At 55.9% G+C, this 24538-nt stretch overlaps 3 protein-coding genes across 3 annotated transcripts in view; all 3 read left to right on the plus strand.

Moving 5' to 3' along the window:
- EEIG1 (estrogen-induced osteoclastogenesis regulator 1) overlaps window positions 1–4160 on the plus strand; it is a 36131-nt gene extending 31971 nt beyond the window's left edge. Inside the window, exon 11 of the mRNA XM_082656639.1 lies at window positions 1383–4160. Within this exon, the coding sequence (XP_082512765.1) occupies window positions 1383–1428 (46 nt within the window). The 3' untranslated portion in view covers window positions 1429–4160. The remainder of the gene's footprint in view (window positions 1–1382) is intronic.
- Window positions 4161–6318: 2158 nt separating this feature from the next.
- DPM2 (dolichyl-phosphate mannosyltransferase subunit 2, regulatory) lies at window positions 6319–9136 on the plus strand. The gene is made up of 4 exons (XM_082656376.1): window positions 6319–6376; window positions 6664–6753; window positions 7565–7667; window positions 8457–9136. Exons 1-4 carry the CDS (start codon window positions 6374–6376, stop codon window positions 8513–8515), a joined length of 255 nt encoding a protein of 84 aa, XP_082512502.1. The 5' UTR covers window positions 6319–6373; the 3' UTR covers window positions 8516–9136.
- A 2975-nt stretch (window positions 9137–12111) lies between these two features.
- On the plus strand, window positions 12112–19707 carry PIP5KL1 (phosphatidylinositol-4-phosphate 5-kinase like 1). The gene is made up of 10 exons (XM_082656849.1): window positions 12112–12156; window positions 12975–13178; window positions 14404–14454; window positions 14651–14805; window positions 15025–15149; window positions 15667–15701; window positions 15783–15838; window positions 16624–16736; window positions 17265–17418; window positions 19422–19707. Exons 1-10 carry the CDS (start codon window positions 12127–12129, stop codon window positions 19687–19689), a joined length of 1191 nt encoding a protein of 396 aa, XP_082512975.1. The 5' UTR covers window positions 12112–12126; the 3' UTR covers window positions 19690–19707.
- Window positions 19708–24538: the final 4831 nt, after the last annotated feature.

Below are 24538 nucleotides of genomic sequence, written 5' to 3' on the forward strand. Positions count from 1 at the left end.
GTAGGGCTGAAGGTTCTGGGTGGGTCACGAGTGTGGCTCTGGGGCATAGTGGTGAGAGGATATGGCCTCTGCAGCCCACTGACCTAGCTTTGAATGCCAGCTCTTGTCAGTGTGACCTTGAACCAGTCACTTCTCTCTGAGCCTCAGTTTCCCATCTGTCAAATGATGTGGACCACACCACCTTACCTGGAAACCTGGGACAAAGGCCCTGGGTTTGGTTTTGGGGGTTCTGAGGAAGCTTGGTACAAGCACAAGGCTTGGCACATAGCAGGGGCTTAATACATCTTTACTTTGGATTCTACTTTTCTTTCCCTTCCTCCTGGATCTGGGAACTCCTAAAAAAATGATGATGATGACTCGTTTATTTATTGAACAAATATTTATTGCACACCAGCTACACACCAGGTACTGAGCTATCCCTAGGTGCGGGGGCTACGGCAGTGAGCAACACAGATTTCTGCTGCATGGTGTTCAGAGACGAGGAGGTGGTAGGGTCAAACTTGGACTTGAACTCTACAGTTTTAGAGTGCCCTCCCATGATCGTTCACTTACAGCATGCTTGCTGTGTGCCTGGCTCACTGAATGAATGAATGAATGAATGAGTGGTAGAGATTCCCACCTGCGGGGCTGTGCTGAAGCCTTTTCCCCTGGTTCCTGTGGGCCCCATCTCCAAGGGGTCTTTGCTGGGCCATGCAGGGTCTCCAGACCTGCCCTCTGGTGCTGCTCTGCTGACCCCTACTGGCTGAGGCTTGATATTGCAACTGCCATCTTTCCATGGTCGCCTCAGCTGCCCCGGGTGGGGTGGGCAAGAAGGAAACAGAGGGCACCTCCTTGGGGCTTTGTGACATCCCTCTCTAGCCCCCTCTGAGAATGAGGAAACTGAGATGCAGGACGGGAAGAACCGATCTATTTGGCAGCAAGATCATTGCAGAGCTGTATGCTGAGCCCTGAATGTCCACAATCCCAGGGGTGGCCCTGGCCTCCCTCAGTGGGGAGAAAGGCCGATCAAGCTGCCCAACCTTCTACTGCGCTTTTAGCAAGGCTCGTAATCCCTCTGAGCTTCAGTTTCTTCACCTGTCAAGTGGGGCTAGCTGCAGGCCCTCCCTGCCAGAGTTGTCGTGAGGATGGGCGCAGCACACCCCAGCGTGAGAGCTGCCGGTGCTCAGGAGGGCTTGGGGCATGGTCTGTGCCAGCTCTGCACTCCTACAGACTCCGGTACTTAACATCTGTGTTGCCCTGGGCAAGTGATTCAACTTCTCTGAGCCTCAGTTTCTTTCTCTGCAAAATGGGGCCTGCTTGTGAAGCACTCCCAAGGGCCTGGCCCAAAGGACCTGGCGCAGAGGACCATCAAGGATGACAAGCTGACCTGTCTCTCCCCGCAGGGTCTCCTCTGGGGTCTATGAGCCAGTCGTGATTGAAAGCCATTGAGGAGCAGGCGTCCAGGCTGGAGAAGGACCCTGCCTTCACAGGCGTCCAGACCCAAGTCATTCCACAAGGGACCTTCCCCTTCGGATCACCATCCGTGCCGCATTTCATCTGTGCCTGCTCCATGCACTCCAGCCCCAAAGCATCATTCCATTGACCTCCCATCATTGCTGGGACGCTCATGGTCCGCCAGGGCCCCGGGCACCACTGTGAATATTCTCCTCTGAACCACTAGAGGGCTGGACACATGGGCCCGTGAAGCAGGTGGGCCAGATAAACGCGGCGGGGACTGCCCCTCTGGACACCCACCTGGCCCCTCGGCGAGGACATGCAGCAGCTCCTGCACATGCAAGGATGCTTGTGGCTGAGGGGCCTCTTGTTCTGTGTCCCTGCTCACTCCAGGAGCACTGGCCCAGCCAGTGGCCCTGGCAGGGCCTTGCTCCATTGTTCCCTTGCCCTTGGGGGGCCAGTCCACCCCTGGAATCCTGCCACCATGGCCCTCTGACTGCTCAGTGCTTCAGCTGTCCCTTCCCTGTGTCCCGGGGGACCTGCTGGCGGCCTCCTCCTGGGAACCAAGACCTCAAACCCCACCCACACTCCAGATTGAGACCCCACCTCCCCCTGCAACGAATGTTCTCCTGCTGCCCTGGCAGCCTGCACTTTGCACACGCTTGTCTCCAGCACAGCGCCCTGGCCCTCACCTGCCTGTGCTCTGAGCCCTTCCCAAGGATTCCTGGGCGCTGCCTGCTGTGCAGTCAGCAGCCCAGCCCTAGCAGCCCGGCTGGAACGTGGCACTGCCCCTCCCCACTCCAGTTAACTCCAGCTCAGGCCCGAGCCCCATGCTGAGAAAGGTCTGAGCGCGGACGGTGGTTCCCCTCTGCCCGGGACTGGGTCCTGAGCAGCTGGCTTCCAGTAGGAAGCCAGGGCAGGTGCCTCCCAAGCCCTTGGAGGTCAGTGGCCTGGCTGGGCTGGGCTTGGCAGGCAAAGCGCCCTTTCTCTCCCTCAGGGTCAGCTGGCCCAGGCCGGGGCCAGTGCTGGAGAGGCAGGTGGGCTGTGACTGGACTGGCCTGGAGCTGGCTTCCTGGCCAGAAAAGCCTCAGCCATCCTCTGAAAGCATCCCCTCTCTGGGCAAGGGCGAGGTGGGGTCCATTAATGGGGTTTTCCCAGCGGGGGGCAGTCTGGCCCCGCCCCCCTCCCTAAATCCTCTGCTCTCAGCACTTTCCCGTCCTAGTCCTCCTTACTTGCTTGAAGGTGGGTTCTGACTGCCAGCCAGTCCCTGGACAGACCCCCTGCCGCTCTTAAATTTCACTCATTTTGTATAAACCCAGCAGGCTGGTGTTTACTTAGCCCTATACCTTTTTCCTTTTCTTGCCTCTTTTTTTCCTCTTTTTTCCTTCTTTCCTTCCTTCCTTTCTTTTTCTTTTCGTTTTTAGAGTTCACAGTTTGGTATCTTCTCCTCCCCCAGGTGAGGGGAGGTGGTTCTGTTCTCTCCCTACCCGCTGGCTGGGTCCCAGCAGGGCTGGGGATCTGGGTGGGGGCAGATGGGGGTGTCTTCTCCCCAGGCTGGGAGGGGTCCTTGCCCTTCTGCCCCACTGGCAAGAATTGGAGTCTTGGTGTTGGAACCTCCTGGCGTTGGGACCAGAGCATTTCTAGGATTTTTGTTGTTGTTTTTAATTACCTAACTTTTAGAAAATGAATGTTCGAAGGTGCCTGCTGAGGCAGGACGGAGCATTTGCTCTGGCTGGAGAAGGCTCTGGTCAGCTCTGCGGGTCCCTTCCTGCCCCACAGACACCTGGCACTTTAAAAGGGAGCTGGCCGCACTGTCTCCAGTTGAAGTGACCCCCAGAAGATGGGGGAATGCTGTCCTTCCCTTCTGTATCTTCATGACCTCAGCCCAGTGAGGAGATGCATTCAGGGTATATTTGGGGTCTGATTCAAAGTTCTGGGGCTTTAGACATAAAATAGCTGGCTTTGGTGCTGTTGGGGAGAATTCCCCAAACCAGGAACCCCAGCCCCACCCTACGCGAGGTCTGAACTTGACAGTCACCCCAGAAGGAGACAGAGCCTGCCACACCCTCCCACGCTAGGCCCTGGGCCAGGGTAATTGGACTAACAGAATTCGGCCACAACCAAATTAATGCTGGCTGGAGCCGGAGGCCTGGAGCCCCTGGCCTCATCCCCACGTGGGAGCTCATTCTTCGGCCCTATGGTCCCCTCAAGCTCAGTGAATTCCCATTAGGTGCCCACAGCTCTGGACTTAAAATCCTATATAGAGAGAGATAGAAAGAGTATATTAGAGATATTTTTGGAAAGGAATTGGTCTATGCAATGCCAGTTTGGAATCTTCTTGAAAGACAGTTTAACGTTTTTACTAGGAGATTTAAAGAAAAGAAATAAAGGTCTACAATATTTTTAGGTTTTTTTTTTTTGTTTTTTTTTTTTTCTGGTCACCCCACAAACTGACCACATGGCATGACCTGCCAGGACGGAGAATGTCCACGGCTTCCTCTCTTTAGGGAGGTGAGCAGGGAGATGGGGGGAGGGGAGGTCTTTTTTTTTTTTTTAACACCCCTCCTTTCTAACAGAATGTTATACCACCACCCCCTGATTCAGTGGGCTGTGTTTGTATCTCTGTCGCAGCTTCTATTGTAGAAAATAACATTGTAAAGGGAAATCAGCCTAGTGTCAGTGTCTTGGTTTGGGGGGGAAAAAATTAAATGTTGCAGTTTTTGTTTGTTATGGCATGTTGGCTTTTGTTTGTTTTACTGAGTTGAAGTCGGGGTCACAGACGGCATCAGAAGGAAGCAGGATGTATAAGGTGACCTGCTGGGGGTGGGGGAGATGTCAGTGGCCAGGTTCTCAAAGTCCTGACTGTAGTTATCAGAATTACCACCAGTTATTACTCCAGATTCCTGGGGAGGAAACGGATGCCCAGAAGGGCAGTTTCCTGCCAGTCTCACACCTACGAGGTGGCAGCTCTGACCTCAGAGCCCAAGTTCTAACCTCCCTAGAGTCAGGTAGCCTCTAACAGGCATGCCTGAGGACAAACAACTGTGCCTCAGTTTTCTCAGCTGCAAATGGGGTTGTGAATCAAATGAGAAAGTGGGTATACAGGGCTTCCTAGGGAGCTAGACACTGGGAGGTGCCGAGCGTTTCCCCAGCCTCTCTAAAGCCACAGGCCAGCACCGTCTCCAGGCCGGGACCACCCCTCACTCTCTGCCCCTGACTCAGAAGAGCTGACTTAGCCAGGCTCTGGGAAAGGCAAGTCACCCTGGGCCTTTAATGAACTCAGAGGTGGCAGGAATCCTCAGGGCTTTGGACAAGCCAGAAGGGACCAGACTACGAGGCCTTGTCCCTGCCACAGCACCGCATTGTCCCCACCCTTTCTTAGTGCTGATGCCCACTCATGGCCCCTGTAAACCCTGGAGGCTGATTCTCAGTCCCTTCCTCTGTTCTGTGCACACCTGGGGAGGGAAAAGGTGGCTCCTGGCTGAGCTCAAATTCTCCTGAGATAGAGAGGGAAGGAATTGGGCTGTAGGCTAAAAAAAGGTTGCTCCTTTGGAACACAGTAATGCTTAGTGAAAAATCAGTATACAAAGTGGTAGGGGGAAAAAAGTCCCTCTCAGCTTTGTGATGGGCTTGGACGACCCAAGGAGACAGATGCTGCCAGCAGGAGCACGTCATGCCCGGTTCAGACCTGATCTCTGTGTGCCCCCGCCCCCCAAGTGAAGATAACACACGGAGAGCCTCCACACAACCCCTCAGGAGGCCTGGAGTCTCCACATGCTGTCCTCTGTAGCATTCCAGAAGTCACCAAAATTTCAAAGCTGGTTGACTGATTCAAAGCTCTTACTTGTGCCAAGCCTCACTCTGGGCACTGGGGATACAGCAGTGACCACAGATGCTAATCTCAGGGAGCTCACAGTCACGTGGGCCAGATCAACAAGTAAATCAGCACATTAAAACGCAGTGATAAGTGTCATCCTGGAGCCACACTTGGGGCTATGGAGCACGGAGGAGGGAACCCTGCCCAGCTGTGAAGGTCACTTCCCTGGCATGTGTGGCATCCCAGTGAGACCTGATGCGGGAGAAGCAGCCAGCCCTATGAGCTGTGAGGAGACAGTGTTCCGGACCTCGGAGCTGGAGGAGACATTGAAGATGATCTGGCCTCCAAGCCTAGGGAGGGGCCTACACACCGGCCCAGTCCAAAGACCTGTCTGGGCTGCGGGACACCCAGGGCCCGAGAGGCAGACGGTGAAGGAAGGGAGGGTCACCCTAGCCTCATTCATGCAGTGAAGAGAGGACACCCGAAGGGTCGCCAGGGAAGCCTGGCATGGTAAGGGGGTGCCCTCTCACAGCCAGTCGAAATCCTCCCCATCCCTGGGGGCCCCAGCCAGCCCCTCCTGCCACCCCAGGCCGGTCGGTGAACTTTTTCTGCACCCTACCCTCAACAGACAAGTTAGGGCCTCGGGACCAGGAAGTAGTGCCCTCGGGTTCTGAAGTCGGCTACACCACTGACTCAGACTGTGATCTCCTGCAAGAGGGCACCCCTCTCTGAGCCTCATTTTCCCCGTCGGAAATATGGGACTTCCGGCCACCCACCCCCATCCCGCTCTGGCTATGGGACTCTGGGACATCGAGAGACGGGCTTTTGTTCTCGGGCGAGTTCGACAGGACTGAGAGCACAAATGCCAGCTAGACTGGGTTCCCCCCCCCCGCCCCCCTCTGTCCCATTCCCTAAAGATTCGGGAACGCGGCCCACAATGCCCTTGAGAAACTACATTTCCCGATATGCAAAGGGAAGGCAGTGCCTGCCTCTCTCGGGCGACGTGGTCCTGGACCGGCCTAAGGACTACGACTCCCGGCGTACCCCGCGGCCCAAGGCCAGAAGGGCCCGGATCCGGAACCGGATGAGGCTTGCTGCTACAGTGCCCGCAGCGCTGGGGAAATGGTGAGCTTGGGCCCGAGTGCGGGGAACGGGGGCGTCTGGGGGGTGGGGTCCTGAGTCTGCTCAGGAGCTGGGACTTGAGTACTCGGATCCGGCATCGCTCTCCTGCCGGTCCGTCGTACGGGTGATAGGCCTTGGCCCGGCTGTCTCTCTCGGCCTAAAATTGACCTAGTCCTCCACGTCAGATACGTCCGCTGAGTGAATGGGCGTAACCAGGCTGCAACGCCCCCCTTCTTCAGTGCACCTAAATGGAGCATCACTGCCTCAGTTGCGTTCTCCCTTTTCTGCAGGCCACGGGAACAGACCAGGTGGTGGGACTCGGCCTCGTCGCCGTTAGCCTGATCATCTTCACCTATTACACCGTCTGGGTGATTCTCTTGGTATGTGTGCTGCCCCGTCCTCTCTCACCTCCCATCCCTGGATCTTGAGGCCAACTCCTGACATCATTTAAGTAGCTGCAATGTGACAGGTGCCATGCTGGGTGCTTTACCTGCATACCTCACGAAAGCTCCAGAACAGCACTATGGGGAAGATGCTAGCGCTGTCCCCCATTTTATACACGAGGAAGCGGAAGCTCAGGGGGAAGCCTCAGGCCCAAGGTGGAAAACTTAACCACTACACTGTAAAGTCCTGTCCTTGATTTGCTCTGCCTTTGATGGGAGTTCTAGTTCTTCTCGTTATCCTGCGGGCCCCTGGGCATGACAGGTGCCAGTGGATTTTGTGAGAGTCTTTAGGATTTTTCTTTTCCCTGTGGGGAAATGTCTTGGTTACTGTTTTAAAAGTGTAGTGTTTGGAAGGCAAAATCTTGCAGAACGTGGTATCCTTTGGAGAAAAATGTTAGTAAAGAAGACTTTGGAGCCCAGGTTGGGAATCATTCGAGGATTCCTCATGTACCCTTTGCCCCTGCTAAGCTGTGGGGGCCTTAGGGCAAGTCCTTTTTCTTCTGTTCCCTGTCAGGTCCCCAGCCCCAGCTTAGGGCAGGCACCAGGCAAGTGCCCAGTACACAACTATTAGATAAATGAAGGAAGGGAACAAACCAAGGCACCCCAAATGCCATCATCTTAAAGAAAAGCAAATGCAGTCTCAGTCCTTTGATGGGGTCAGCCCCAGAGATGGAGGAGGTGGGATGTTTGGGCTTGGGGAGCTGAGCAGGGCGGGGAGTGCTCACCAGAGCTTTGCCCTCGATGCCAGCCATTCATCGACAGTCAGCATGTCATCCACAAGTATTTCCTGCCCCAAGCCTATGCCGTTGCCATCCCACTGGCTGCTGGCCTCCTGCTGCTCCTGTTTGTGGGTAAGTTCCCCCAACCCTGGGCAGTGTGTCTGAGGGACCCCATGACCCTCTCCCAGCCCTGAACATGCTGCTACACTTTGTCACTGGCCGTATGTCTCCATGAGGCTCCTTGCCCCCAACTCATCCCCTGGGGTTTCCCGGTTCATCCTTCAGGGCTTTAAGTCAGTCTTCCCGATGCCCCAGGCTCACTGGACTCTAGTGGGATGTCTCCCTTTTTCCTGCTCCCTCCACCACCACCATCACTCTGCTCACACCTCCATCACCTCTCACCCGCTGGTCACCCCGGTTCAAGATCCCTGCACCTGTCTGTCTCCCAGGGTCTAGTCCTTAAGGGGCAAGGACTGTTGCTTTATCATTGCTGTTTACTCAGCCCCCGGCACAAGCTGTGGCACTGAGTCGGTGCTCAAGAAAGTGGTTTGGATGCGTCAACAATCAGGTGTCTGGATGATGGGATGGGCAGATGATGGATGCTGAGTGGGTCAGTGTGTAGGTGGGTGGGTAGGTGGTTGACTGGGTGAGTAGATGCATAGTTGGGTGGATCTTATTCCCTGTAGGATTGGAAGCGCTAAACTCAGCAAATTGCCTGTAGTAGGCACCCGGCTGATATTTTTTGAATGAATGGGTGGATGTGTGGCTTGATGAACAGCTGGGGAGATGACCAGGTGGCCTGGAGTGTGGTTGGGTAGGTGCTTGGCCCCCTGTGTGGGTCACTCTCCCATGCTGTGTCCTGCTCTGGCCCCCAGCAGCCCTGCGCTTTCTTTCCTGACCTTTCTGGTCTGTGTATTCCAGGCGTGTTCATCACCTACGTGATGCTGAAGAATCAGAAGGTGACCAAAAAGGCCCAGTGAAGGCCCAGCACGGATGAGGCTGCCGGCCCCCTCTCTGCTTCTTCTCCAGGGCAGACCAAGGGTGGGGGCCCAGAGGACCCATCCAGGCACTGAGGGCCCCTCAAGCCTGGCTACCCTGCAGACACCCTTGTGGGATGGAGCTGCTCAGGACTCACCCCTGACTGACCAGAGCCCCTGCTCACCCTTCCAGAAGCCAGGAGGGAGGAGTCCCTGGAAGTCTCGCTCTCACCCTCTTCAGGTTCAGGGCCTGGAAAACGCCGGTCCTCCCCACCTCACTTTTCAGACTCCCTGTCGCTTTTTCCTCTGGCTTCTACACTCTTGCCTCAGTTTCCCTCATGTCGCATGCTGTTGCTGGACTTGGCAGGTTCTGGGGCGTCACGAGACCTCTCCCCCCATGTCCTGCTCCTCTACAAAGGCAGCTTTCCCGGGTCTGACATACCCCAGACCCCACAAGGATTTCTGGACCTGGAAAGCCTAGGGGGAGGCCTGACAGGCCCCAGAGCCCATTAGGGTGGCCACACGGGGGGCCCCTGGATTGACCGCTTCTCACGGAGGCCCAGCCCCCCAGCCTCAGTGCTGGCCTGTTGGGGAGAGCTGAACAATAAACGGTGGTGGTGTGTTTGTCTCAGTGCCATCCCTGACCAGGGGGCTGGGCCGCTCAGGGGCTGGAGAGGGGCTGGGCGCTGGCCTCTGCGTTGGTCTCAGGTCAGGAGACCCTGGTTTGTGCAATTGGTGCCTCAGATGCCTCCTGGATCATCTGTGTGCTGGACACAGGATAAAGCAGGGACCGGGACCGGGACCGATACGGGTCTGGCCTGGCGCAGCTGATGCCTGGGGAGTCTGTGGAGGCACGGCAATCTGCCAGACGCCACATCAGCGTCTACCAGGTCTCCCCCGTGCCAGCCTAGCCAGCTGGCACTGGTATTTTACGGACCCTCAGGCTAGTCCCCGAAAAGGCAAGCCTGTCATCTGTCTCCTGTACCCAGCAGCCCAACTTAGCGTGGCTCTGAGCAGAGGGCTGTTATGAGCCAGAGCAGGGCTGGTTCCACTGTGTTCAGGTTAACCGGCACAGGCCCCAGCCTTAGTCCCTGGCATCCCACCATGCCCCACTGGGCAGCCAGCTCTCCCCTCCACCCCTCACACCTTGGACATTCATTCTTCTTCCGGTTAGCAAAGGTGTCCCCCTCATCAGAGAAGAGAGACCAACTGCAGGCGCACCTGCCCTGTCCTTACCTGTTTCTCTCCATCTTCCAGTCCAGGCAGAGCTGCCCACCTGGACTCTGGGTCCTGTCCTCTCACACTGCTATAGCAGGAGCCTCCTGTCTGATGATCTCTCTCAAGGGAACAGCCTCTGCCTTTCAACAAGGTCCCCCAGTGTTAAATGAACATGTTACGGGCTCCGTATAAGGGACCCTCCATCAACCCAGTAATCCCCTCCGGGTCTCTCCCGCGCCTTCCCCTCCACTGCCAAACTTCCCAGAAGGGTATCCACACCCGCTTCCTGCATTTCCTCACCCCTGCTGTGCTTGGCAGCATTCCAGGGGGGCTGCACTCAGACCACCCGTGACGTCCAGTCTTTAAATCCAAAGCACATTTCCTTGACCCCTCTGCTACATTTGGTCGGTGACCTCCCCCCTGGGACACCCTCAGACGCTGGATGACCCGTTCTCCTACTTTATGCTCTCTCTGGCACTCATGCTTCTCTGCCCCGAGAGGGTGGGTTCCTCGGGACTCATCACAGGCTGTTTCACCTTCTGGGTGACCTCATCCTTACCCAGGCTCACCTCTAGCCCAGCTTTCTTCTGAGCCCCAAAGTATTTCACGTGCACCAGCTGCCCACCTGAGATCCCCATCGGCTGTTGTAGTGACACCTCAAATCCATCCTGTCATGATCTGAATTCTCAGACTTACCCACTCTCCCCCCGCACAAATCTGGCGCTTCTGTCCTGCCCTGCCTTAGCATCATCATCCTGTATCCCTGACCCACAGCCAGAAGCCTGGCAGACATCACTGACCTTGGCTTTCCTCTTCCACGCCCCCATCCACATGACCCCAAATCCTGTCAATTCTCCCCTTCCCCCGTCACCTTCCAGATGCAAAGCCACTGTCCCCCGCCCTAAATCACCAAAGGCTTCCTCACTGCTCTCCCCTGCCCACAATGGCCCCCTCCAATCTGACTGCACTACAACCAGTGGCCTTTTGAAAACATCTGAGCATCTTTTCTTTTTTTAATTTTTAGCCGCACCACGCTGCATGCGGGATCTTATTTCCCCAACCAGGGATCGAACACGCACCCCCTGCAGTGGAAGTGCAGACTCTTAACCACTGGACTGCCAGGGAAGTCCCTGAGCTTTTTTTTTTTTTTTTCTTTTTCTGAGACTCTTTCTCACACACTTACAATGCTTCTCTGGGTTCCTGTCCCTCTCCCTCCCGTGGCCGGCCGACAAGAGCCTGCATGCTTGCTTGAGCTCTCCTCACTCCAGTCACGCTGGCCTTTCATTTCCTGGGACTCACTGAGGTTCTCTGCACATCCTACTCACATTGGTTCAGCATGTACTTCTCAAACACTGGTTTGTGCAAGGTACTGAGCCAGGGAAGGAGCCTGGCATGGTTCCTGCCCTCCTGGCACTCCCACTCTGGGTGGGGGAGGGGAGATATAATAAACAAATAAATGAACAAGACAGTCTCTGACAGTGTTAAGTGTGATGAAGAAAAATAAAGCGATGTGATCATGACCGAAGGGAGGGGACACTTAGAGTCGGGCAAGGTGATGAGGAATAAAGCAAATCAAGTCGAGCGTGGAGGTGGGGGAGGATTTCAGGCAGAGGGAACAGCACCTGCAAAAGCCCGGAGGTGTGAGAGTTCGGTGGCCAAGGGCCAGCCGGGAGCCCCTGTGATCGTGTGCTGGGTGCAGGGACAGTGATTTGAGATGGGGCTGGAGAGTGGGCAGATGGGCCTGGGGCCACGCCGAGATGTTTGGACTTTGTTCCAGTGCCGTGGGAAGCCACTGGAGGCTTAGAGCGTGCGAGTGACATCATGCGATTTATGCTTTTAAAAGCTCACGCTGGCAGCTGTGTTCCTCTCTCTCACTCACCACTAAAATCCGCCACGCCACCCCGGCCTACACTGCTCCTGGCCCATAGTGAATGTTCAAAATAAGTGTTGAATGAATGCACGCCCCTGACTTCCTGTGTGACCTGGAGGTAGTCACTTCTCTCTCTGGACCTTAGTTTCCTCACCCGAAATACAGTCGGTGGGAATTTCACGCCAGGGTGTGTGGGCGGGACTGGATTTAGGTTACCCGCCTCCCCGAGCGCCCCGAGACCTGAGTCTCCCACCCCAGGAAGGGAATGTGGGGTGTTCCCCCGGTGGGGACCTTAACCAACGCGCGGCGGCCCTGCCCAAGCCCTGGACCGCGGTCCGAAGGGTGCTGCAGCCCCAGGGGCGGGACCCGCAGGCGATCCCCCGCGCCCCGGCTCGGATTGGGTGCAGCCGTGACCGGCACCACGCGATTGGTCGGTCCAGAAGCAGGGGCGGGGCCTAGCTCCTGCAGCGGGGCGGCCCGGCAGCTGGGGACGCGGCCAGAGCCCGGGGAAGCTGCTGCGGGGGCGATGGCCGCGCCGAGCCCGGGGCCCCACGAGGTAGGTGCAGACCCGAGAGAGGACAGGAAAGGAAAGGGTTGGAGGGCAGGGGCAGGACCTCCCCTCCCCGTGCAGGGCGAACACACCCCCATCCAAGCCCAGGAGGGGTCCTGCACTGGGCGGGACTGGGACACGCCCCACATGGGGCCGCAGGTCTGAAGCGGGGAGTCCGGCGGGTATCCCCCGAGAACTTCCTCAGTTTCCTCATCGGGAAAATGGAGACAATGATAAAAGCTTCTCCTTCATAGGGCTGTTAGGAGGTCAAGCTCTCAGACAGTGCTGGGCACATGGTGGGCGCCCAATGCGAAGGGGTCAGCAGCTATGATCTCAGCTTCGTGCTGACCCTCCGCGCTGGCCTGGAGGAACTCGGCATAGACGAGTGGAATAGATGACTGAATCACTGACATCACAGCTCCTACTATAAGGAGTTCCTGTGCAGGATGCTCAAACTCAACAGTAACAACAGTTAATACCTGCCACGAAGGAGTTATTATAGATCTCATTTTACAGAGGAGAAAACGAGGTGCAGAAAGGTTCGGTGATCTACCTAAGCTAGTGAGAGGTTGCGGAACAAATGGTCTGCCTACTGATAATAAACATCACTATTGTGGGTGCTGACTGCATGCCAGGTACTGTCCCCTCACAACACCCAGTGAGGTGGGTACCAGCCTTATCTGCATTTTACAACTGAGGAAACTGAGGCAGAGAGGGATGAGGGGTGAGCTGACAAGCAGTGGATGTGGGACTCAGACCAGGGTCTCTCACCTGTGGGATGCTTGCTGCCTCAGGCTCATTGCTTCTGGTGCCTCCCACCCCAGGTCCTGACCCCCTCCCCAGAGGCTGGACACAGAGCTGCCACCTCGAGCTCTGGCCGCCGTGGCCTCCTCTGGCGTCTACGAGACAAGCAGTCTCGCTTAGGCCTGTTTGAGATTGGCCCAGGGCATGAGCTGCACCAGCTGACGTGTATGATGCAGGCAGGGCTGTGGGCTGCCACTCAAGTGTCCATGGACCACCCACCCACGGTGAGTGGCCAGTCTGTCCCGTGCACCTCCACAGCACCGACAGCAAGACCAGGCTGATGCCCTGTCCTGCTAATACTGCAGGGCTGGGGAACAGAGCGGGCTAGATAGAAGGAGAGGAAGGCAGGGGCTTGGTGCAGGGAGGGAGGGACATTCTGGGGTGGGGGCTGAGGCCAGGAAGCCAGAAAGCCCAGGGTGTGTGGGGAGTGCGAGGAAGCCCCTGACCCGGGTGGTTGATGTGTGATCTAGGTGGGTCTCTGCCTCTCTTCGGGCTTCAGTGTCACCTCTGTGTAATGGACGGGAGGGATTGTACTCCTTGGTCTCTGAGGCCCTCCCGGTTCTGCCAGGGTGTGTGGTTAAGGGACCCCGCCCCCACCCCACCAGCCCAGCCCAGCCCATCCTCCCCGGAGCTTAGGCTGGGGCCAGGCTGGCTCAGCAGAAAGGGTCGCCCACTGCAAGCTCAGCAGCTGGACGGCCCGGGTGAGCATGTGTGTTGTTTGTGTGTGTGCATACATGCGCACAGTGTGACCACATCCTGTGAGCCAGGTCCTACCACAGGACCTGGAGGTCCAGGGAGAGAGTAGCAGTCCTCTCAATCTCATCACCTGCTGAAAATCTTCCATGGCTCCCCAATACTCAGCCTGGCCCCATGGTCCTGCTGGCTCAACCCCAAGGGCCAACTGTCCAGCCTCCTCCGCAGTCCATCCTTACTCGCTTCAGTCACTCAGGCTCTCCTTCCCTTCCTGGTGGCCACCACTGCTGTTCCCGCTCCTGTGAGCACCCTGCTCCTCCTCGCCACTGCCCTTGAGATTTCAGCTTAGGGGCACCTCCTCCAGGAAGCTTTCTCTGATCCTGCTTCTCCCAGGCTGAGTCAGACAGTCCTAGGCTTCTAGTCCATCCCCTTTGGCTGGGAAGGCACCTGGCGACGCTTTGGCCAACGTGTGTCTGGGCACATGCGTCAGGCTCTAGCTCAGAGACTGGTGCTGGGGACCCAGCAGTGAATGAGACGCACCTAGGACCTGCCTTGGGTTACTCTCCTCCTCCCTCCAGCTCTGGGAGGGCTGGCAGTCTATCTGCCCAACTCAGGCACACCCAGATTGGTCCCCACTGGCTGGAGGAATCAAATTGGGGGGAACGGGGGTGAGGCCAGGTACAGGATGCTTGGGAGACCCTGGGCTGGCACTGGGGGGTTGAGACTTGCCCTGAGCCCCTCTGCTCCTTGCTACAGGGGCTGCCCACGGAGGAGGATTTCTCCGAGGTCCTGACCCAGGTTCACGAGGTAGAAAGCCCGAGTGCTGCATGGGAGGGGGTGTGTTCTGCTCCTCTCCTCAGTGTCCCCATCTGTGCAATGGGAATGACGGCTTGCCCCAGGGCTTTGCAGGAAGGGTGTGCTTACCCTGACCCTCCCGCACCAGAGCCAACTGTACACACCTGGGCCCCAGGGACACTCTCGGGGCTGCTCTTCCTTTCCGCAGGACTTCGAGCTGGGCACCCTGGCTGGCCCCGCCTTCGCCCGACTGCGGCGCTCCCTAGGGCTGGCAGAGGAGGACTATCAGGCTGCGCTGGGTCCCGGCGGCCCCTACCTGCAGTTCCTCAGCACCTCCAAGAGCAAGGCCAGCTTCTTCCTGTCGTGAGCTGGTGGCTGGGGTGGGGAAAGGGTGCGAGAGGTGTCCGGGGCGGAGGGGGGGGCTCTTGAGGAGAGAGACAGCATGGCCAGGTCAGGGTGGGTCAGGGCCGGATAGCGGTCAGATGGAGGAGGAGACTGGGGGCGAGGGCAGGAGGCGAGAGGGGCGGTGCGGACGCGGCTCCTGCCCCACCTGGTCAGTGACCTCTCCGTCCCGCCCCCCAGCCACGACCAGCGCTTCTTCCTGAAGACCCTGCGGCGCCGGGAGGTGCGGGCGCTGCTCGCCCACCTGCCCCGCTACGTGCAGCACCTGCAGCGGCACCCACACTCGCTGCTTGCGCGGTTGCTGGGTATGACCGGCCAGGGACCCGGGACTGCGGGGCGAGGGGAGGGGTGAAGAGAGAGAGCGAGAAGGGGAGGGGGTCAGGGAGTGGGCGGTTCCAGGACGGGGGGCGTAGGGTACCCGAGCCCGCGCAGGGTGGAGGGGACTGGACAGGAGGCGGGGCCGGCTGGGGGCAGAGTTCAGGGGCGGGGCGGGTCCTAGACAGCAACGTAGGAGGGCGGGGTAGGTGGGCGGGGCCAAGACCTCGGGCGGGGCCCAAAGGGGGCGGGGTTGGGATTGAATAGTCCCGAGAGGAGGGTATATGGGCAGGGCTAGCCCTGGGGGACACGGCATCTTTGGGGCTAAATTTAGAAGCGGGTCGACTTGGGACACCACCTCAAGCTGGGGAAGGGGTCTGGGGGCGTGGCCTGAAGGCTCGGGATGCGGCGGATCGCGAGAAGGAGGCATGGCCTGGAACTGGGGCAGGATGCACCCGGCGTTGCCGAGTTTGGGGCCTCTCTACCTGACGCCCTCTCCCTTTCCAGGAGTGCACAGTCTGCGGGTGGCCCGGGGAAAGAAGGTGGGTGAGGCCGAGGTGAGGGGGAGGGGGCGGCTGGAGGGTGAGATCCTGTCCTCCCTCACTCCCTACCCCCGTCTCCAGAAATACTTCATCATCATGCAGAGCGTCTTCTATCCCACCGGCCGCATCTCCGAGAGGTGAGTCGGCCTCCCCGCCCCACCCAGAATGTGCCACCTGAAGCACCCACACTCACTAGACAGACAGCGAAACTGAGGCGCAGGGAGGAGAAGGGACGTTACCAAGATCTCCTGAAGGGTCGGAGACAGTGATTCCCAGGACCAGCATCTCCTGAGCACTCAGTATGCCATAGGCGCTGTGTTGAGACATTTGCATTCATCATTTTCCTTATTCCCAGAACAACTCTTGAGAGGTAGCTGTCCTTATCATCCCCATTTTGTCGATGAGAAACTGAGGAGGGGAAAGCCACACAGCTACTAGGTGAGGAGCAGGGATTCAAACTAGCCTCTGATTGCAGGTGGCCCTCTGAGCCTCCTAGCCCTGCCTCTGCCTGCGAGCTCCACGCTGGTGCTCTCCCAGGGCGCGGACTTCACTCATGCCCTCTGTTGCTGCGTCTAGGGTTGGGCCCCTCTGTCCGGGATACCCCAGGGATGACAAGGTGCCAAGAGGCAGTCACAGGCAGGGGTAAAGTCTGGACTGGACGTTCAAAGGCCTGAGTTGGAATCCCTGCTCTGCCCTTTACTCACTGTGTGGTCTTGGGCAAATTAAAAACAAGACAAAACAGAAAACCTCTCTGAGGCTTTTTCTTCATCTCTAACATGGGGACAGTAACGGACTGGGGTTGTGCTGAGAATCTGGACAGTCACCCAGTGGAAGCTCTTGTTTCTTATTACCTCGTGAGTTCCCTGTATGTCTCAAGTCTGTATAAGGTTGAATTCTGTCTCCCCCACCCCTCACTTCCCAGGTATGACATCAAGGGCTGCGAGGTGAGCCGCTGGGTGGAGCCCGCCCCTGAGGGCAGCCCCCTTGTCCTGGTGCTGAAAGACCTCAATTTTCAGGGCAAGATCATCAACCTGGGTGAGCCACGGGGGCGGTCACTGCCTGCTCTTCCTCCATTTAGAGTGAAGTTAGAAGGGTGTCCCTGGCACTGCTCTCTGCCTGAGTCTTTTTTTTTTTTTTTTTTTTTTTTTTGTGGTACGCGGGCCTCTCACTGTTGTGGCCTCTCCTGCTGCAGAGCACAGGCTCCGGACGTGCAGGCTCAGCGGCCACGGCTCACGGGCCCAGCCGCTCCGTGGCATGTGGGATCTTCCCAGACCGGGGCACGAACCCGTGTCCCCTGCATCGGCAGGTGGACTCTCAACCACTGCGCCACCAGGGAAGCCCCTCTGCCTGGGTCTTTAATAGCCCAGATTCTGGAGTCAGGCAGAGAATCCTAACTCCACAGCTTTCTAGCTAGGTGACCAAGGCAAATTACAGATGAGTTCCCTCATCTGTGAAATGGGACAGTAATGACATCTGCCCTTCTAGGGCAGATGTGTATGGAGCCCTCAGAAACTTGCCTGGCACACAACGAGCACTCAGGTGGGGGCACTGATGCTCCGGCAGGGCCCCAGCGGAGCTGGCTCCTCCGCCAGATGGAACTGGACACCGCCTTCCTCCGGGAGCTCAACGTGCTGGATTACAGCCTCCTGATGGCCTTTCAGCGTCTCCATGAGGATGAGCAGGGCCCAGGCAGTAGCCTCATCTTCCGCACAACCAGGTGGGCCCCCCAGAGGCAACAGCAAGAATGAGGTGATGAGAACATGGAAAAGACAGAGAGTGTAGTGGGGGAACAGCACAGGCAAAGGCTCGAAGACTGGAAAGTGCAGTGTTTGTGTGTATGTGTGTACGTGTGTGTGTGTGTGTGTGTGTGTGTGTGTGTGTGTGTGTGTGTGTAGCGTGGAGGGCTGGAGAAGCCTGGCCGGCAGGGGTAGCAGGCACAGATGGATCACAGCAGAGGAAAGACCAGGTGAGATCCAGTTGGGCTTTTGAAGAATCTGCCCATTTTCCAGAAGGAGATGTGGAGCCATTGAAGGTTTCAGACCTATTTAATTTTTGCCTTAGAAAGAGCCCTTGCCCCTTAACTCGGTCATTTCACTTTGAGGACCCCGAAGTCATCACCACTGGCACCATCATCTTGTTGCCTTCCTCTTGCACGCAGCCAATCTTTGCATGCTGACTATGAGCCTCATTGAGAGGATGGGCTCTTTCCCATTTTAGAGATGTGGAAACTGAGCCTCAGAGAGAGGAAGTGAAGTTGTAGAATGACTTTTGAGGATTCATGTTAGTACTTGGTTAGTGACTTGCATGTCAGTCCTCCAAGGCCCACATCTGTGGTTGAACCGAATTACTCAGGGTTTAAGACAGGCACTTCAAGGAAATAAGTTCATTGATCCAGTGGGTGGACAAGACAAGTGAAAAATGATGTCCACTCACTAGCCCCCATCCCCACCCCTTGGAGGAAGACCTTGGGATGGGTGAGTCTTGGGCACAACCCAAGGTAATGGCTTGGTGGGCACATCCTGACCAGATGGTGGAATGCCTGCCACGGGGCACAGAATCCACCAAGTCTGCCCATCCAACCTAGGTCAGCTTCTCCCTTGCCCTCTACCCCCAGATAGTGCTCATATTACAGCCGTCATTCAGCAGGTAAACCCTAGTGTGCATACGACGGTTGTTTCTCCATGCTGCCTGGTAAAAGGTCACAGCTACAGCCCCACCCCCACCCAGTTCCCAGCCCCTCATTCAGAACCCACCACACCCAGGTTAACCCTCGCACTGCAGAGAGTACCAGCGCTCTGTTCTGGCCCCCAGACCACTCGGTTCTGATTGGTTGGTGCTTGGGTGGGACTTTCTTTGATTGGTTTCTTTCCCCCAAGACCTGGGCAGGGCAGGGATAAAGCCCTCAGCGACCCCCCCACCGCGACCCCCACTCCCAAACTCCCACCATCACAAGAGGACAACGTTAGGGGACTGAGCCTGCTTCTGGTTGGGATTGGGGGCCCAGCCAGAGGCACCTTCTGATTTGGAATACAATTTGAGGCAAAAAGACACACCACCTGCAAACTTGGGTTGGACTTTGTCTGCAAGGTTTCAACTCTGCCACCCTGAAACTTCCAGGGTTGGATAACCCCAAACAGCAGTTTAGGAAGTACCCAAATATGGGACTTACCCAAAGTGATGTGACACATAAGTGCAGAGCCAGAGTCTGTGTGACCCAAATGCTCTAGACCAGCACTACCCAGTAGAAATTTAATGCAAGCCATACATGTAGTTTTAAATTTTCTAGTAGCCTCATTTTTAAAAGTAAAAAAGAAATAGGTAAAAATAATTTTAATAACATATTTCACTTACTTCGTACATCCAAACTTTTATCATTTCATCATCTAATCAATATAAACATTTATGAGATATTTTACATTCTTTTTCTCACACTGCTTTGGAAATCCTGTATGTATTTTATACTTACTGCGCATCTCATTTGGGACTGGCCACATTTAAGTGCTCAGGGCCACATATGGCTGGCTGGTGGCTGCATGATGGACAGCTCAGCTTTAGACCGTCAACTGCACTTTACTCAGCCACCCAGTTTATCTGACATCACGGGTCCGGGCACACGGGAGGTGTGGGAATGACCCAGGGGCAGCATGGCCATGCTGACAGGGTCCATTGGCTGGGGCTCCCTGGAGGAGGTGGTAACCTCACCCTCCTGTCTGCCCCCAGGTCTATGAGAGGGGTACAGAGCCTGGAGGAGCCGGAAGCCCAGAACCGCCGGCTGCTGCCCGACACCCCCAACGCCCTACACATCCTGGACGGGCCAGAGCAACGCTATTTCCTGGGCCTCGTGGACCTCACCACAGTCTACGGGCTCCGCAAGCGGCTGGAGCACCTGTGGAAGACGCTGCGCTACCCAGGCCGGACCTTCTCCACCGTCAGCCCAACTCGCTACGCCCGTCGCCTCTGCCAGTGGGTGGAGGCGCACACCGAGTGACCGGCGCCCAGCCGCGCTCTCCCCACCTGGACAATGGTCGCCCGCTGGGGACGCGGGTTCCACCTTGGCCCGGGCAGCGGGTCGGGCTCTCCTCGCCTGTTGTTCCTCCTATTGGCCTCCAGAGGGCAGCATCCCCTAATTAATATTATGAACTCATTTTGCTGGGGATGCTGTGCCTGGCATTGTATCAGGGACTCCCTTACATTAGCTCATTTAATCCTCAAAAAAAAAAAAAATGCTATTATTCTTTTTTTTTACAGACCATGAAATGAAGGCTCAGGGGGTGAAGGGACTGAGCTAGATCATTCAGCAATAAATGCTGGAACCAGGACTCAACTATGCCTTTTGGACTCAGGAGCCTATATTCTTACTCACCAGCTCCCACAGCCCTGTCCTCACTGGGGAAGGGGGGAGGCTGAAGCCACCAAGCCCAGCCCCCTTGTCGTCCAGATGGGGAAACTGAGGCCCAAAGACTTTAAGGGGCTTAGTACGGGTAAGTGGCAAGGCCAGCCCAAGAACCCGGGCCTCCCAACCCCCCGCCCTGGCTCAAGCAGGGCCCACTGGCCTCCCTCTGGGGTGGCCCCCCTCACTCCTGCTCTTCTAGGATGCAGGTTGGAGGAGGTGGGGGAGTGGGGGGGCTTCAGCTCTGGGAAACATTAGACTGAGGTCCACTATGGGTCTTGAGTAAGCTCTGCCCTCCTCTGGGAGTCACTTTTATCATCTGTGAAATGAGAGCAGGGGTTGGTGGTCAGATGGAGGGACCTGGACACACAGACATCACTGGGAGCAGAGAAGAAAATTGCCTGCATAGCCTGTGATCTTTCCTTCTCCCTCCTCCAGGAAACTCCAACTCTGCCTTTGGCCCCAGTCCAATCCGACCATGCCCAAGTGGCCCTTTCCTCTAGAGCTTCTCTGGGGCCTGGCTGTGTGATCAGGACAATGTGCTAAACCTCTCTGTGCCTCAGTGGTCTAATCGTTAAAATGGAAACATTTAACTCATTAAATATTTATTGAGCACCTGCTATGTGACAGGCCCTCTGCTGGGAAATGGGGACGTGGGGTGGATCAAGATGCATAGATTCCACCGCCACAGAACTCACAGTCGGGGGGGGGGGGACAGTGACAAAAGCAACCTGTGTGACAAAGCCTTGCGAAGGAACATGGGGCTGTGGAGCTCAGGGAAGGAGCCTCTACCTAATTATTTGACGGGTGGGTGTGCTCTAACCCCTTCACTGAGACCAGAAGAATCAGATGCAGCTCTGGGAGGGTCCCAAGCCAAGGACACAGCAAAGACCTGGAGTAAGAGAGAGCCTGGCACTAGAGAGAAAAACATGACACTGTGGTTGGAGTTCAGGGCTGGGGGGACAGTGTGGTCGTGTGGGGGGCTTTGTGGGCCAATGGCTGATCCCTGGACTGGATGACTCCAGACCTTGGGAAATTCACTCACCCACCACTCCCATTCCATTGGCCTTGAGAGAAAAGGAGGAAAAATGGCTGGTGGGGGAAGGGAGAGGAAAGGGACATCTTATGCCGCAGGGCTGGAGTGCGGGTTCCTGGAATATATATACATACATATAATTGACCTCACCCCTAGCTGCCTGGGTGAGTCTGGGTGATTACCTTTCTGAGCTGGCACAAGCCATAGGGCATTTCTTGTTCTGGCTCAGCAGGAAGCTGAGACATAGAGTGCATTAAGGTCATCACTAAAGAGTTGGGTGGGTCGTGGAGACTCTGTGGTGGGAGGGCAGCACAGCAGGAAACTGGGGTTTGGCCCTACATTTCCCTGGGATCTGGATCCTTCAGGGCTGAGTCAGGGCCCGAGTCCTACGCTCATAGATGGGGATGGCTCAGCCCCTACCCACTTTGGGTCTCTGGCAATGGGCTGAGGCAGGGCCTGTGGCTGGAAAGGAAGTGGCTTGTCCAAGGTCTCACGAGGCCCAGGACTCCTGGCTCTTCTAACTGGCTCATTCAACAGACTTTATCTAGCACTGAGTGTGTGCCAGACACTGTGCTGGTGTTAGAAATGCCCTAAGAACATGACTGGCCTGACTGCCCGCAGGGAGCTTAGAAGCTGGTGGGCAGATGGACCATAAACCAGTTAATACACTGCATGATTTCAGAGTGTGACAAGCACTGTGAAAAAAATAAATCAGGTTGGGACAAGAGGGATGGTGGTGCGGTGTTGGATAGAAAAGTTGGCAAGGGCCTTTCTGAGGAGGTGATATTTGAGCTGAATGACAAGAAAGAGCTGGCCATCTGAATAGAGAAGTCCAGGTAGAGGATATAGCAAGTGCAAAAGTTCTGAAGTAGGAACGAGCTCAATGCAACTGGAGATTGGAACGGCGGCCAGGGTGGGTGGACGGTGATTAAGAAGGAAGCAGGAGGGCCTCCTTATTCTATGAAGAGTAAGGAGAGGACTTTTGCCAAAACCAAATTGAAGAGCTTCATCTGAGGCTGTGGGACTTCCCAGTGTCAGTTCCACTGTGGATGTATGACCCTCATCTATCCTGGGATAGGACATTTGGGCATGTCTGGGCTTGTCAAGACAGGAACTTGACCATGTCTCCATGCGGCCTTAGCAAGGAAGGATTTGCCTCTCTGGGGAAGGAATCGTCACCAGCCATTGTGGGTGATCAATGAATCCATAGGGAACATCTCATCATTTTCCCCTTGGGGTTGGGGCCACGGAGAGAGACTGAACTGAGGTGTGCCCAGGCTGGAGTGGGGGATACAAGGAAGGCTTGTGCTCAACGGAGGCCCCGGGGGCAGGGCTGCTTCAACAGAGCCCCCAACAGGATGGGGAGAGGCATGGAGGCCTAGATCACCGGCTTGGGGGAATTTGGCTTTGCCTATGGAGTGCTAGCCCTGGAAAGCTGCTGATCTGGGTGCAGATATCCAACACAGAAACCCTGCTGTTGTGCCCACACCGGAACCTCTTAGAAAAAGGAAAATGGAGTTTGAAATGGGACCAGAGCTGGAGCCCAGGCTGGTTCCCAGGCCAGGGCCCTGCAGAAGGGGATGCGTGTGGTAAGATGAGCTTTCTTTCAATGCTCAGGAAGCATTTTGTAAAAAAGAAAAACAGTTTAGATGGGAAGTATGCTCTCCACTTCACCCCAGGCCCGCCTCTCCCAGTTGCCTCCTATTTGCCCCTTCAATCCTATCTGGCCCCGGAAATCACTTGACTTTGAATCCCCGAGGGACCCCAGGTGAGCCTTCGAATGGGACACATTCCAGCACCTGCAGGGGCCCTACACTGTGTTGGCTTCGAATTGGAGGACACTTTGAGAAGGGGGGTGTTATAGTGTGACTTCTTTTGTACCATGATTCTTCCTCATCTTGTGTGAAACTCATAGGATTTAACCTCAGTAATTCGAGATGGAGTCACAGTGGCCAATGTGAACTTCCATATTAGCTGTTGTGAACTGTCCAGTACAGGACTGCAAGTGTCTGAGTGTCATAAATTAATAGTGTTGCTTAAGGGACTTCCCTGGCGGTCCAGTGGTTAAGACTGCACTTCCACTGCAGGGGGCATGGCTTCCATCCCTGGTTGGGAACTAAGATCCCACATGCCGCCTGGTGTAGCCAAAAAAAAAAAAAAAAAATTAACAGTGTTTATTTATTTGGCTGCACTGGGTCTTAGTTTTGGCACGTGGGATCTTCGTTGCTGCGTGCAGTGGCATGCAGGATCTAGTTCCCTGACCAGGGATCGAACCCGGGGTCCCTGCATTGGGAGCGTGGAGTATTAACCGCTGGACCACCAGGGAAGTCCCAGTAGTTTTGCTTTAGATAAGGAATTTGTTTGGTTCCTCAGGAAGACTCTACTGGCACAGAGACTGATAGAGACAAGATTCTTTGGGGCATAACTGTTACACCCTACAGGCAGATCCTTTAAAACGAGACCACAAGACTGAGCAACTTGAAGGCTCTTTGCTGGAGGACTCCACGCTGCTGAGAGCTGTTCCAGACGGATGCTCTGTTGGAGCAGAAGGCGACTTCCCACTCACATTTGTCATGAGATTCTGGTTCAGCTGGACCAAAGCCCGCCGCTCACTCGTGCTGAGACGTGACCTTCCCAGTCTTCTCCTTGGAATTGTTTGTTACCCCCTTTTCTATTTTTCCCACTAACCTGTGTTGTGTGCAATAAACCAAGTGACTCGTGAATTGGATACTGGTTGTGGTTTTTGTTTTTTTTGGGGTTTTTTAAATGTTTATTTATTTATTTGCTGTATCAGGTCTTAGTTGCAGTGCGCGGGCTCTAGAGTACCCAGGCTCATTAGTTGCGGCACAGGCTTAGTTGTCCTGCAGCATGTGGGATCTTAGTTCCCTGAGCAGGGATAGAACCGGCATCCCCAGCATTGCAAGACCAATTCTTAACCACTGGACCACCAGGGAAGTCCCATGGTTACGTTTTGTATATCCCCAGTCCTGTGATTCTAACCTGGTCTTACCGCTGGATCTTGCAGCAAAACGGGGGTGTTTGGGAGATGAAAGTAGGTTGTCAGAGCCCTGGCTCTGCAGTGACTGCCCAGGGTTTGAATCTTGGCTCTGCCACAAGATGCCTCTGCACCATCTCACTGAGAGATGCTATCATCAGGTAGGTGCTATCATCATCCCCACTCCACAGAGGAGAAAAACTGAGGCTCAGGTGAACTCACCCGAGGTAGTCCAGGTAAGGTTGCCAGAGAAAATACAGGACGCCCAATGACACTGGAATTTCATATTTCTAATATAATTATTGGTTGTTGCTGAAATTCCAATATAAGTGGGCATCCTGTATTTTACTTGCTAAACCTAGCAACCCTACCAAGCTTGAAACCCGGGGCTGCCTGAGCCTAAAACCCCGTTTAAT

The sequence above is a fragment of the Grampus griseus genome, assembly GCF_964374135.1.
Source record: "Grampus griseus genome assembly, chromosome: 6".
Lineage (NCBI taxonomy): Eukaryota > Metazoa > Chordata > Mammalia > Artiodactyla > Delphinidae > Grampus > Grampus griseus.